The sequence below is a fragment of the Cornus florida genome, unplaced genomic scaffold (genome assembly GCF_030987335.1).
Source record: "Cornus florida cultivar Cherokee Brave unplaced genomic scaffold, ASM3098733v1 CherokeeBrave_3.0.0_Hap2_Chr05, whole genome shotgun sequence".
Classification (NCBI taxonomy): domain Eukaryota; kingdom Viridiplantae; phylum Streptophyta; class Magnoliopsida; order Cornales; family Cornaceae; genus Cornus; species Cornus florida.
Window position 1 is genome coordinate 59,001,324 of NW_026775575.1, and position 16,136 is coordinate 59,017,459.

A 16,136-nucleotide genomic window follows, 5' to 3' on the forward strand; every position below is an offset into this window, starting at 1 on the left:
ATTTAATTTGTGATCAACCATAATCAATACAAAATAAATACAAGTAGCATTAATACAAATATTGAGAATATAACACTCTAACTATTAATTACATAACTATCCAAAGTGTCGGTCTAAGGATCCCGAAGTATCCGCCGAATAAATCAAAGTAATTATTAATTAATAAAAGAGTCTATACTTCTCTCATGCTTGAGAGTCAAAAGCCATGACTGTGATAGAAAGCAATTGCATACGACGGCTTTCACAATATATCTCAACCTATCGTGGACTAGGTTCAAATCTTAGTTAATTAAATGTCCATCCATAATTACCGACTTTGAACCATTTATGATTACTAATTTATAACTGAGTATTAATTGTCATTACATACACATATAAATATATCTTGTAATCAAGTGGACACAATCAATTCCATAATGATTCAAAAAAATAATACATTCCATTCATCAATTGTATAATGCCTTAATAATAATATTCAGATAAGGAACCATGACTTTTACAATCCAAATAAGAATTTGCTATGCTAGGGTACACAAATCCCAACAGCTCCCATTTGCCTTTATAACCAATTCGAATTACATCTAACTCCCATGTTTTCCATATGACGATCAAACATCTTGATTGGTAAAGCCTTTGTGAATGGATCAGCAAGATTGTATTCCGATGCAATCTTAGCCATAAGTATATCTCCTCGCTTTACTATATCACGAACCACATGATGTTTTCTCTGAATTCTTCTTGTTCCTTTATGAAATTTTAGGATCCTTGGTTTGGGTTATAGCCGCACTATTATCGCAATGAAGTGTCATAGGCCGATCTATATGCTCCACAACCTCCAGTTCAATTAAAAAGTTTCTCAACCAAACAACTTCTTTTGCTGCCTCAGAGGTTGCAATGTATTCTGTTTCCATGGCTGAGTCAGCAGTACAACCCTGCTTTACACTCTTCCAACTAACTACCCCTCCATTGAGTTTGAACACATATCCAGATGTAGATCTCTTGACATCTGGATCCGATTGGAAATCAGAATCTGTATATCCGACTGGAACCAGATCATCACCTCCATAAACGAGCATGAGACTCTTAGTTCTTCTAAGGTATTTTGAGATATTCTTCACAGCTGACCAATGATCAAGTCCAGGATTGGACTGATATCTACTGACAATCCCTATAGAGTAACAGATGTTTGGTCTGGTACAGACCATAGCATACATGAGACTGCCAACTGCTAAATCATATGGTATCCGCCTTATTTGCTTAATTTCCTTATCAGTCTTGGGAGACTGGTCATTAGAAAGAGCTAATCCATGTCTAAATGGTAAAAACCCTTTTTTAGAGTTTTCCATTCCAAACCTGGTCAGAACTTTGTCAATGTAAGACTCTTGAAACAAGCCTATTTTCTTTTTAACCAATCTCACAAAAGCTTGATCCCAAGAATATAGCTTGCTTCTCCAAGATTTTTCATCTTAAATTTATTGAATAACCACCTTTTAACTGATGACAAAGCCTCTACATCATTGCCAATGAGTAAGATGTTATCAACACATAAAACAAGAATCATGATGACATTACCCTATTTTTTCTTATAAATGCAAGGTTCAAACACATTTTGTTCAAAGCCAAATAATTTGACTGCCTGATCAAAACAAATGTTCCATGTGCGTGAAGCTTACTTAAGTCCATAAATAGACCTATTTAACTTACACACACAGTCCTCACAATCTTCTGCTATGAAACCGTCTGGTTGCCTTATGTAGATGTCTTGTTCAAGATAGCCATTTAAAAAAGTCATCTTAATATCCATCTGCCATATCTCATAGTCATAATGAGCATTAATGGCCAAAAGAATGCAAATAGATTTAAGCATTGCAACTGGTGAGAATGTATCCTCATAATCAATACCTTCACGTTGAGTGAAGCCTTTGGCAACCAGTCTAGCTTTGAATGTCTCAACATTCCCATCCATTCCTATCTTTCGTTTATAAATCCACTTACAACCAATGGGCTGAATCCCACTAGGAAGTTCTACAATTTCCTAGACTTTGTTAGAATACATAGATCCCAACTCTGATTTTATGGCATCTTTCCAATGATTCGCATCTATAGCGGTTAACGCTTTCGCATAGCTTACTGGGTCCGACTCATGCTTATCGGGGATGGCCTAATAGGCCTCACCCAAAAGCGTTAGTTTGTTGGGTTGGATGATAGTCTTCCCACTACAACGAAGGACCGGTGTATGAATCAATATACTAGATGATGGTATTTCAACAGGGACTTCTTGTGTCTCATCATTCTCAGTATTTATATTGCGTGTGTCCATGGGAGGTATATCTGATGTGCCAACCATCTCCTCTAACACTATTCGGCTACTATATATGTGGTTCATAATATAATCCTCCTCCAGGTATATAACGTGAGTGCTGACAATAACCTTATCGTCCCTGGGATCATAAAATAATCCACCTCTAGTGCCCTTAGGATAGCCAATAAATTAATATGCATCTGATCTTGCTTCTAACTTGTCTACCTATTTCTTACACACGTGTGCTGGATACCCCCATATATGCATGTGATTTAAACTAGGTTTCTGTCCAAACCACAACTCATATGATGTTCCTGAAATAGACTTGGATGAAACACAGTTCAAGATGTACATCGCTGATCTAAAGCTAATCCCCAAAATGATAGAGGTAATGTAGCAAAACTCATCATAGATCTAACCATATTAAGCTAAGTTCTGTTTATCCTCTTTGCCACTCCATTCTGTTGGGGCAGTCAGGTGCGGATAACTAGCACACAATACCCTCATTGACCATATAATCCTTGAACTCCCCCAAGAGGTATTCACCTCCTCAATCAGATCGAAGTGCTTTGATGAGTTTACCTAATCTACGTTCCACTTTCGCCTCACAGAATTTTCCATAAGCTTCTGACTTGTGTCGCATTAGGTAAATATATCCAAAACGTGAATAATCATCAATGAAAATGATGAAGTACTTAAACCCTCCTCTCGCTTGGGTGTTCATAGGACCACACACGTCTGTGTGCACCAACTCTAATTGTTCTTTGGCTCAATATCCTTTGGCTGAGAAAGCCCTTCGAGTTATTTTTCCTTCAATATAGAATTCACACGTTGGCATAGGCTCCTCTGCCTCACAAGGTAATAAACCTTCTTTAACCAACCTTCGAATCCTATTTTGATTGATGTGACCCAATCGTAGATGCCAATGATACAACGAGTTTGGAGAAACTGTCTTTCTTTTAACATTCAATCTAGATGAAGTTGCATTTAATTCATAATTTTGCATTTGATATGAGTTAGGAGTTAAAATGTATAGACTATCTTTCAATGCATAAGAAGTTATAACACAACCATTCAATTTAATTAAAACAATTTTCCTAAAAGTAAAAATATAGTTTTTTTCAAACCAACGAAGAAACTGAAATTGAATTACGCCTAACATTTGGCACATAAAGACAATCTTCTAAAATAAGGCTCATCGCACTATCAAACTGCATATGAACCACTCCCATTGCTTTAGCTTCCACCTTGGCATTAGATCCTATATGCAAGTATATCTCTCATTCATTGAGGCTTCTGGACTCCTGGAATCCCTGCAAAGAATTGTAAACATGATTAGTGGCTCTAGAATCTATGCACCAGGAATCTATAGATTCAACCACATAACATGCCTTAACAACAAATATACCTTTTCCTTTGCCTTGTGTGCGAAGTGTTGGGCAGTTAGGTTTCCAGTGATCCGGTTGATCGTAATGGAAGCAGTTTCCTTCGCCTTCAACCTGCACTTTCTTCTTTCCCTTATCCTTTTGGATCACTTTGTTTGGCACAACCACAGTTTGGGCACCATCATTCTTCTTCTTTTTCCCCTTCCTATTGAGCCTAGAAGTGGATGGTCCAACAGACTGAGTGTAGTTGATAGATGCACTCTTACTTTTGATTATCCCTTCAAAGGTTACCAACTTATTCAGAAGTTCAGCGAATGAGTACTCAAGCTTATTCATAGAATGATTAACCCTAAAAGAGTTGAATGAGTTTGGCAATGAAGCGATAATCATGTCAACCTGAAATTCACCATCCAAGTTGCATCCAAGGATCTCAAGTTCATTTAGAAAACCAATCATTTTTAAAGCATGATCCCGAACTGGAATACCTTAGACCATCTTAATGGTCATCAAGTTTGTCATGGCAGTTTGGTATGCACTCTTACCAACTTACCCATACATTTCCTTGAGGTTAAGCATGAAGTCTGCAGAAAGTGAGATAATAAAGATGTTAACTTTAAAGCACATTCGAGAGTGAAGCAAGAATGTAGCACCTAGTCATCTCATCTGTTTTATTCCACTTCTTAAAAACTTCATGCTTCTTAAGAGGATCCTCAGGCAAAGGTGGAGAAGGTCTGGAAGTAGTAAGCACATAATTGAACCCCTCATATGTGAGTACAATATCTAGTTGCATTTTTTAATTGATATAATTTGGTCCAGTTAATCGATTTTCTTTTAGTATGTTTGCAAGTGGACTGAATGGACTAGTCATGATAAATCTGAAAATAAAAGCATTCATATAATAAATAAGGTGAATAAAAATAATCATGCAAAATAAAATAATTAATTAATTGTGGGTTCCTTAACCACATTGCATGAAAAATTGGACAATCAATATGCTAATAACTTATCCGGTTGGCGGAGTTCATTATTGATATTGACGAGAAAAACTCATTATTTCCATATTTCTTTAGAAAATGTCTTATCTATATATGAAATAATTCCCAATTTTGTTTAGCCTTTCTAAATTCACCTAATATAGACCACTCCGTTGGGGAACCAATAGTATTGATTTTAGATTAAATGTATAACGTTATTAATGCTCCAACGAAAAATCAAATATTAAATATATTGCCATTATAAGCTTAGACTTTTTAAATCATGCGTGGGGCCTTATTTTTAAAGATCTAACTATAATGAATATTTAATAAATATATTTTCGTAAGACAACCATTCTTGTAATATAGACTCTTTAAATCATGCGTGTGGCCTTATTTTTAAAGATCTAATTACAATGATTATAAGGCCATGGGGTAATGTATAAAAATCCCCACTCCCACTCAATTTTTAATTATTTATAATTAAGGTTTTCAATTCATGATATAATACATGTAAAATGCCTTAATTTTAATCCAATTAAATTTAGAAAATATCTGTACTTTTAAATTATTCACTAATATTTAATTTGAGGCACACTTAAAAAATAATTTTTCTTTTTCCAATAAGTGCCCTCTAATTAATTAGTAATCAAATACCATTAATTTTCATAATTTAATTAATATAAATCCAATTCATTTAGATAAAAATCATGGATCTAATGTATGAACAATAATAATTAACAATTAATTATTCTATGCATCATATAAATGATTAAATAACAGACAAAAGCAAATAAAATGGCGAATGGAATAAGCTTTTAACATTTAAATACTATTCTTATTGTACTGGCATCCACCGTTGGCTTGTTAACACCTGCAGGGAGCTGGTACGCGTTTGGAGAAGCAAAACAGCGCTTGGGAAGCGCCTGGAGGGACCTGCACGCGCCTGGGGGTTGCAGCAGTGCGTGGTACATGCCTCCAAGCCCCAGCATTCGCCTGGAAGGCGCAGCAGCGCGTGGCACCGCAACCACGTGCTTGCACGTGCGGGGAATGTTTGACTTTGTCTGGCGCATGCTCTTCATGTGCCAGAAGGCTGGTTGGCGTTCCATTCTTCAATGGAGGCGCGCTGTACTGGATTACGCCCCTGATCCAACGGTTCTGGATCCGAGCGCACGATACTATGGTGTATCGCGCTGCACCGAATTCGATAGCCCTTCTCCAGCGCCGCCCTCGCCACCGGCCATTTTTCGGTTGCCGGAATTGCGTCGAAAATTGTAGAAAACTTCGAAAAAATTAAAAAAGCCTTAAAAAATTCTAAAAAATTCCAAAAAAATTTCAAAAAATTCCAGGGACCTTATTTAATCCTCTTGGACCTTCTTGAAGCTTCAGAGTACCCATTGATGAAGTTTACATGGCTTTGAAATTAATTATACATATGAAATACAATGAAAAATAATTAAATTAAATCATTAAACTTTATAACGGGTAGATCAAAGTCTTAATTACATTCATCCAAAGATAAAATTACATTAAACCTATAAACTTCATCTATGGCCCAAAAATACATCATCATCCATTCACACTTATACATACATCATCATCATGTATCAATATATATCAACATATTAAATCATACATCAAAACACATCAATAAATATATATATGCACATATAATTTGGATCCATGAATGATGATTTTCATAAAAACATGATCTCTAGTAATGAATCAAACCATGCTCTGATACTACTGTTGGGAAATGTACAAGTTTTTAAAACTTTTTGAGAAATTTTCATATATAGATCTTGATTCATCACATAGAGACAAGTTTTATGCAACAATAATATAAAAAAAAAAAATTGATTTATCATTCAATTAATAGATTGAATACTTACATCAAAGGTTTGAGCAAATCTTTAAATCTTTCCTCTAAAGTGAATATTCTCACTTATTGTAGATCCCTTAACAAGATCCTTTCTCTATCTTCTTAGTAGTGATCTTCCCTTTAGGAATCACCCATATACCTTAATGAATAACCTTGAAGGCAAGACTTGTGGTAGCCTCCTTTAGAAGAGAAAACAAACCCTAAAAAATTAGAGAGAAAAAATATATGCTACTGTTTTTCCAAGTCTCTCCTAAAATATACATGGACCTATGTATATATAAACAAAATAAAGATAAAGAAAGAAAACAATATATCCTTCTCAATATCTAATTCACATATCTCAATTCTAATAGGACTTCAATATCAACTTGGGCTATGGGTGAAAATCCTTTGGGCTTACTATTTTTTTGGCAATTATAAATTAATAATTGGTCTGATCCATTAAACCATGGATACAATTCAATTAATTCATAAATTAATTTCTACTCCACTAAAAGAAAATAATTGCACTCCAATTAAATAATAAATAACATCTAAGTCAATGTTGCACTTTGACCCCTCTATGCATAATTATTTATCAGATTATAAAGCCATCAATCCGACAACATAATTAATATAATTATTTTGTTACCTTTGATTATTTCTGACTTGATCACAATAAAAATTTGTTTGACAAAAATAATAATTTACTAAATAAATATATAAAAAACATTTTGTCTAAAACATACGAAGGCCTTCGAATTTAATTTGTGATCAACCATAATTAAAACAAAATAAATACAAGTAACATTGATGCAAAAATTGAGAATATAACCCTTTAACTATTAATTACATAACTACCTAAAGTGTCGGTTTAAGGATCCCGAAGTATTCGCCGAACAAATCAAAGTAATTATTTATTTAATAAAAGAATCTATACTTCTTTCATGCTTGAGAGTCAAAAGCCATGACTGTGATAGAAAGTAATTGCATACGATGACTCTCGTAATATATCTCAACCTATCGTGGACTCAGTTCAAGTCTTAGTTAATTAAATGTCCAGCCATATTTACCGACTTTGAACCATTTATGATTATTAATTTATAACTGAGTATTAATTGCCATTACATACATATATATATATACCCTGTAATTAAGTGAATATAATCAATTCCATAATGAATCGAAAATATAATACATTTTATTCACCAATTGTATAATGCCTTAATAATAATATTCAGATAAGGAACCATGAGTTTTACATTCCAAATAAGAATTTGCTATGTTAGGGCACACAAATCCCAACAATGTTAGCTCGTTGACAATCATGGATATAATAAAGATAGCATGTAATGACAAGTACTTAACACATAGATTCAACAACTCATCATTTTAATACCAACACCAACACAAACATAAAACCTCAACAACTTAACATGTAATATCAAATAAAATATGACAATCCACATACTAATAACAATTAATCCATGAATCCACCAATTGTCACCATAAGAACATACTTTTCTACAAGGAGGTAAACTAAGTAAACATTTTAACATAGTATATCCAAATTAACATGTTATACACATCATAATCTAGGAAGACTCACAAAAACCTAGGATTCCATAAATTAAACATCCCTACCTCTTGAAGATGAGCAAACCCTAAGCTCCTCCAAGCTTGAATGTCCACCAAATCCAAGTAGCCAACACTAAAATGAAGAGGAGTAAGAGGTGATCAAACAACTTCTCATCTTGAAGCCACCCCAAAAGCCTAAGCCCTTGCTTAGGCCGAAGCCCCAATGTGCTCCAATGGCCACAAAATTTATATCATCTCATAGCTCTAGTGAAGCTCTTAAGCTTTCGTAACTATCACTCTCTCAAAACTCACTATAAGGAGATGAAATCAAACAAGGATATATGTGTGTGTATGTGTGTGCACGGATGGGGGAGAGGAGATTAGAGAAAAAAAAAAAAATCGGACTGTGGTATCCTTTGTCTCACTTGGTCAATGGTGGGTTCCACCTTAACCTCCAAATTCTCTAAAAATGCCCTTTGTGTAAAGTCACAACCACCGCAACGCCATTATATATATATAGTCACAAACACAATAATAAACACTCCAATAAGAAAATAGGGAAATGGAAATGAACTCGGCAAAATTTTCAAGCTTGAAAACCCAACCTACGCACACGGACCTCTCGAGCCCCAAAACTAAAAATGTCCGAAATGGTTCCAAATAGATTTCTAAAGGTTCTAAACCCAAATAAATGCTCCAACCTACTCCCGGAATCTCTCGGCATGTGTCCCTATGCATAGGAAAAAAAATAAAAAATAAAACACCAAAAAATAAAAAATTACCAATTTTTTTTTTTTAAAAAAAATGAAACTGGGTCTTACATGTTACATGTATAACACAATATTATTATGACACATCATCTTTAGTTGTCAATATAAAATTTGGAAAAGAAAGAGGAATGAAAGTCATATTAGTTTGACCCATTTCATGTTTTGTTGGCTTCACTTCCTTTTATTTTTTATTGATCATGATGTGTTATAATTATACGATTGTGCCACATATGTGATTAGGATGACTTAGGTTCTCACCGGTGAGGTGAGGACCTAAGTATTGTCCATTAATTTTTATTCTTTTAATTATTTTATAAAATTTGCAAATTAAAAGTTTATAAGAAATAGTAAAGATAATGAACCTGCAATGAAATAGAATAATTATAAATAACTTTTAAATTTAAAATAATAGGAGAAAAAACTTGTAGTAGAAAGACATAGAATGTAATGACCCGGTTATTTTCTTCCTTTTCCTTTTTCCTCAAATTTTGCGGATAAATTTTTTCCGTTGTCTTTTCTTTTCTGTGGATGGTTTTTCGTCACTTAGTGTCGTCTCGAGTACTCGGAAATGGTTTATGAGATTCTTTTCCGTGGATTGACAACTTCCTTTGAGGACCGAGTCATTTCCACAATTTTCGTTTTTTGACACTATTCACTTTTTCGTCCTTTTCCCTATTTCGTCTTTTTCCCGTTTGTCACTTTGTTGGCAAAGCTCACTTCTTGTGCTCGGAGTTGGTTTTTGACTTCACTTATCTTTATCGTGAGTGGTTTTCACGAAATACGTATCTTTATTTTTGTAGGAAAGTACTCTGCTTGCTCCCGGTGTCCATAGGGGTATGGATGCATAATTCTTTGAAATTAATTTATTTTCTTGGGGTGTTTTCGTAAATATCTTTTGAAGATATTTTATTTTAGGGGTATCTAAGAAAATATCTTTTGGAAGATATTTTCATTCTGGGGCAGTTTTGCAGTGAACCCTTTTTGTGGGGGCCATTGTGCAATTAATGAAAGTTATTGCAAATTATCTTATTTTGAGCCTGGATCCTCGTACAGGATTCACTTTCACTTTTCGTAGAGTCGTAAACTCTTAGAAGTCCCTTCTGGACGATATTTTCCAGTTTCAGGGTTTCTGGCCCTAGTTTGCGCCAAACTTGTTTGGGGCATAACTTTTTGCTCGGGACTCAATTTTTATAGCCGTTTCTTTCATTATTCTTATTTTCTCATTTTGAATCTTTTTCATTCACAGAGTTTCATCATTTGAGTGCGTCTGCTCAAATTTCACTTTTCCGGACCCGGCGGGGCCCTTTCAGGGCACTTTTTGAGATTTCTATAAAAAAGGGGATGAGATATTTTATATTTTCATCTTCCCCACTCTCTTGCACGACCTGAAGCTTCCATGGCAGCCCAAGGGAGGCTTCCACCTTCTTTCTCCTCTTTTGAACTTCATTTCTTTGTCAAAACATAGTAGGGCCTTTGCGTTTTGTGTTTACGTTGACTACGCGCTTCTTTCACCCTTATTAGAACCCATTTCTGGCCAAATTTTGAGTTTGGTTTTGAAGTCAAGTTGTGATTTCATGGTCCTCTTTGGAGTTTATCGTTCATGGCGTTATCCCCGACGAAACCTCAAAGTATTGTAGGATTCGGAGCCGTTTCGTTTTGATGGCTTTTGAGATTTTCATCTCAAATTGAGGTAGGAGGTGTCTTAGGTTTATATTATTGTTGTATTGATTGTTTTATAAGCATATACAACTTGTGAGCATGCCTTATTCAAGTTTTTAGAATTTAATTTAATTATTTTCTTTGTTTAAGATTTAATTCTCATGATGCTAGGCAACTTAGAATTAAATTTTGGCATGCTAGAAATTTAGGCCTTGGTATGGTGGTTGATATATATTAAATTGGGGTTATTTGAATAAGAATTGCAAATTTTATTTAATATTTATCTTTTGTAAAAGTTTAATTCACCTAGTTGTATCAAGTATGGAATCAACTTGTAATGTGATATTAAAGTAGACCTTTGTGAGTTCTTTAACATATATTAAATTGAGGACATTTAGATATGTTTGAAAATCTAGAGAAAAATTAATTAACGAGCTTAATTAATTTTATTTTAAGTGTGTTGGTCACTTAAATTGATATTGAAGGTAATAGGTTGATAATCACTTGAAATGTGGTCTGTTTAATCACCTTGTGAAAATGTTACTGATTTGATGTAGAATTAGTACTTGAGACATCTTGAAATGGTAATTGGACTTAGCATGATATAGAATATCATTGACTTGCATAGCATGTTTAGATAGATCTTGTGTAGGTGTATAGCTTGTTAGAATATTACAATTGTTTACCTTGGAAGTTAGTTACTAAATTAGGACTTATTTAGTACTTGTGGCTTAGTGTGCTAATGTGGTTCAATTGTTGTAAAATATTATTGTTTTGGTGTATAAATTGCATATTGGAGGCTTGACATGTCATATGCTATCTAGACTTGAATTGTATGACATGGTTTGTGTGAATTCAACCTTATTTGTGCATGGAAGATGGCTTTATGCATTAGTGGATTTGGTAGAAGTTTGGTCTAACTTATTGATTTTTGTATAAGTTTTGGACTTATTGATTTTGGAAAGCTTATAAGGACATATTTCACGTGATGGCTAGGGTTTGGCTTTAGTACGGAGACAAGAGTCTTCTAAGTCATAAGTGCGCACTAGATAGTACCTTGTGGGTCGTAATTACCCAGAATAACTTATGCATGTGCGCACTAGGTAGTGCCTTGTGGGTCGTAATTACCCGGAATAACTTATGCATGTGCGCACTAGGTAGTGCCTTGTGGGTCGTAATTACCCGGAAACACTTGCTTGGTCTAGTGACCACATGTCCTAGTCTTTTTACTTTGATTTCGCATTCAATTTCAAGTTGTTAATCATGGATTACTTGTAACTTGAGAATTAATGCTTGCTTTGGATATTTGAATCTTACTTAGTATACTTGAAACTGTATACTTGTTTTGTGCATTTAGATCTCATATAGTATACTTGAACTTGTATGCTTGCTCTGTGAGTTTAAATTTCATTTAGTATGCTTGTGCCATGTATACTTGTTTTAGGCGTATCTCTCTTAGCTTAGTGTACTTATGTCTGTATACTTGATTTACGAGATTTTCATATAAAATGCATACTTGTGTAAATATGCTTAGACATTGTATGACTTATCTTAATGTGGTTTAGTATACTTGGAAATGTATGCTTGTATGTTGTGTAACATGTCTAACATTGTTTAGTATACTTAAGCATGTATACTTATATGCCGTTGTTCACTTTAAATTGCATGAGTAGCTTAGGATGATCCCTGAGTCTCACTTGACATAGACGTTATGTGGCATAAGCCCCTTTGATATGTTTCACCTTAAGGTGATATAATTGTAAAACGCTAGGTCGATGCATGCTCATCTCCTACGAGTAGCTTTATGTTATTTACCCACGTAGTGGAGACATTTTTCAGGTACCAGGATCAAGATTCGGGATTCACATCATGCTTGGATGATTTGTAGACTTGAAGTTCTCATTTCTTGTAAATGTTGGCTTGAAATGCCATTTATAGCTTTATATGTCAAAATGTGTAAATTTGATTCTATTTTTGTAATGTGTACATAAGTACACTTTTTACAATGTATTTGACATGTATGAGATGAGGCCATAGGCTAATGACATCAAATTTGTATCCTATGTAACTTTTAACTTTATGAAATATTATGAAAATATTGAAAAATGCCGAGTCATTGCTTCACTATGCTTGCATTGGGTGTGGGAATTCCATTTTTATTATTTCATAGGATCTCATTAATCATGTATAAAGTGTGGCCAAGGGCCAAACGGTAATTTGAAATCATTTGTTTTTTGGTTTTCAAATTTCACTTTTCTTGTTCATCTTTGCCTTTTTGCCCGTTGGGGGGTCGGATTTTGCATCGGTGGTATTTTTAAGCCATGGACCATTGTAGCACGTCCTAATAGGTAAGTTACGTTTGCGTGCATAATCGTTTTCAATAAAAACCTCTTCGTTGGCAATTTGAGCCTCCTAGGAACTCATTTTGAGGTTTTGTTGCATAGTCTGATCTAAGGGTATTTTAGACCTTTCACATCAGTTTTATTTTCTTCTTTCAATATGGTCGATTAGAAAACGTAATTTTAGAAAGAGTTTCTTCTTCGTATTTTTCCAGAAAACATTGTGTTGGTACCGTTGTGAAGTTTTAGCTTCCAGTTTTCATTTTAGCAACTTTTTAGCTCTTTTGACCAGATTTCTTGGGAGGGCATTTTGGCCATTTTACAGTGAGTTTTTTTTTTAAAATTCTCTTTATAGTCACGTAGAAAACTCAATTTTGAGGGGGGGGGGGGTTTCTTCTTTGTGTTTTTGCAAAAAAATTCATCTAGGCCTCCAAATTCAGCCTCTGTTCCTGATTTTTCTGAAAAAAAACCACACAGCAGCTTTATAGGCTGCTGCCAGCCATGTGTGCACCCAGCGTGCGCGTGGTGCGCATGGGCTGTCATGGCCCCTCGTCGGGCCGCCGCGACGTCAATTCTTCTTTTGGGCTTTTCTCCTTTGTTCGGACTCCGATTCAAGTGAATTTTTTTTTGAACTTGACTAATTTTTTGCTGTCTTTCTAACGGTATGCTCGGTTGCACCCGGTTCTTCTTGAATAATTACCAGTTTACCCTTTTTGCCTTAAGTGCTCGTTTTTCTTCGTCATGCCGTTTCTCCTTCGTCCGGACTCTGAATCATGCGATTCTTGAGTCCATCTTGATTAGTTTTTCGTTATCCTTCTAGCGGTGTGCTCGGTGGCACCCGAATCTATAGTTTTTAGAAATGATTATTTTGCCCCTAGGGGCTTATTTGTCATATTTTCGATCTTTTGCTTCCGCATCAATTCTTGTTGAGTTCCACGACCTCATGGAAGGTCACTTTGACTTCTTAGAGTCTTATTTTCTGTTTTCACTTCTGCATTCGGATCCGTTATCGGATCATCCTTTCGGTTCATCACTGACGCACTGGCCTAAAAATCAGGGCCGTCACATAGAAGTTCATGTAATTGAACCCCATATTGGATAAAGGTAGGAATGACAATGATTAAGGTTTAATGATAAATAAATTTCATAACCTGTGTTTTTCTTCTCTCAAATCAGTAATGGGATGTGTATTACCCTCTCATTGGTCTTCCATTCAACGGGACAAAAAAAATAAAAAATAAAAATAAGAGAAGAAGAAGAAGAAGAGACTTTAATCCAAGTCCGAATGCGGAAGCAAAATATGAAAGAAGGCCAACCATTGTGATTAACATGTTTACAGCATCAAAGAACATCCAAAAGCTCCACCAAAGTAACATCAACTATGGATGAGGTGTGTCCTCCAAAAGAGGTTATTTTCCTGAAAAATAAAAGGGGTTAACAAATATGCCCAGTAGAAAAGAATGGTATACAAATAAGCTACATTCTTTGGACCCAACAAACACAAAAGTATGTTAGGCAATGAAAGGGATCATACTTCCTAATGTCTAAGTCTTGGAACATGCTAGGTATCACTCATAGAACTAGCATACACATCATCATGCTTTAACGAGGAAAGAAACCTATCTCATCACAAGTAGACATATACAAGATGATGAAATATAAAATGCCGCAAGTTATAATTATAATCATAATAATCAACTTGACAAATAGAGTTCGAAATCAACAAGTCAAGATACATTGTAACTCAAACACACATCGAGACATGTGCCAAAGCTCTATATTGTACTCATACATATGTGTGGGCAGGTGTTAGGTACTAGCTATGTTACCATACTGACGATTGTGCCGTGAGAAGGTATTAGATATCGACGTTGCTACCATATTGATAAGTATGTCGTGGGTAGGGTACTAGACAATGGTAGTGTTTCCATATTGACGAGTTTGTGAGATACTTATACTCAATGTGGATGACTCTTTGGAGTGTTTTTAAGGTGGTGGATGTTGAATTATGCATTGACACACTTGGGAGAATGATTTATTTTTGTGATGATAATGATTCTCCTATTTTTAGGTTGTCATTGTAGATAGTATGATTTTGATACAATTGCTTGTTGATTGTCATCCTTTGTGGTGAATGTCCTAATTGATGTGCCTTCGAGGTTGATTGGTAAGGTGATTAGCTTGGAGTTGTTTTGTGCTGAAGCTGGATGGTGCACGACTTCATGTTGAAATGAGGATATAATGTTGGGGTTGGATGATTAATCATTCACTTTTTCTTTCTTATGGATTTCATGGTGTAGGATAATGTCATTTTGAGGTTTCATGATATGTCTTTAGAAGGGTGACTAGTGCGGGTGTCCTAGATTGGTTCTCCTCAGGGATGTATCTGAATTTTAGAGATAAAATCCCTTTAAGTTGGGAAGGTGATATAAATCAGGTTTGAATGGATATTTTATCCGTATCAATTCCATTTTTATCAGATTTTAATTTAAAAATGCACCCAATATGTATCTTTATTAAAAGAAAATTATGATTTGTTCACGTTTGGATACAAGTATAAAGTGGGTTCAAATTTACATGCCGATTTGATCCAAATTCATCCATTTATTATATTAGAATTTGTTTAGATATTATATAAATAATATGGATTAAGTATGGTTTGTGCCTGTCAAATTTGACCCACATTCACCATTTCGAATTAGTTCAAAAGGATCTAACCCCAAAATGAGGTTAAGTATTCAAATTTTGTTAGGTATAGTATCGTAAAATTTAGGGAAAATTACATATAAATGGAGTCAAAGTTCCATATTTACTTAGATACTGAGTCAAAGTTCCATATTTCTCTAAAATGGATTGCTGAGGTGGCACATGGTTTTTTACTGTTTAAAAAATTGTGGTGCCTAAAATGCCCTTCCCTAACAAAAAAGTAGTACATTCAGTTCAAAAAAGTAGTACCTTCAGTTCAAAAAAGTAGTACATTCGGAGAAAAAGTAGTACCTTCGCGGTATTTAAAAAACATGGTACCTGGACGCCAAAAAGTAGTACCTTCAGTTCAAAAAAGTAGTACCTTCGAAGAAAAAGTAGTACCTTCGTGGAAGGGTATTTTAGGCACCACAATTTCTAAACAGTAAAAAACCATGTGCCACCTCAGCAATCCATTTTAGAGAAATATGGAACTTTGACTCAGCCTCTAAGTAAATATGGAACTTTAACTCCATTTATATGTAATTTTCTCTAAAATTTAAGTAAAATATTATAATTTTATTTA

At 34.7% G+C, this 16,136-nt stretch overlaps 1 protein-coding gene across 1 annotated transcript; it reads right to left on the reverse strand.

Annotated features, from left to right (window-relative positions):
• Positions 1 to 746: 746 nt before the first annotated feature.
• Positions 747 to 1,966, reverse strand: LOC132309329 (secreted RxLR effector protein 161-like). Its single transcript, XM_059807646.1, has 2 exons — positions 1,709 to 1,966; positions 747 to 1,283 (listed from the first exon to the last, which is right to left on the reverse strand). Exons 1-2 carry the CDS (start codon positions 1,964 to 1,966, stop codon positions 747 to 749), a joined length of 795 nt encoding a protein of 264 aa, XP_059663629.1.
• Between the last annotated feature and the right edge of the window lie 14,170 nt (positions 1,967 to 16,136).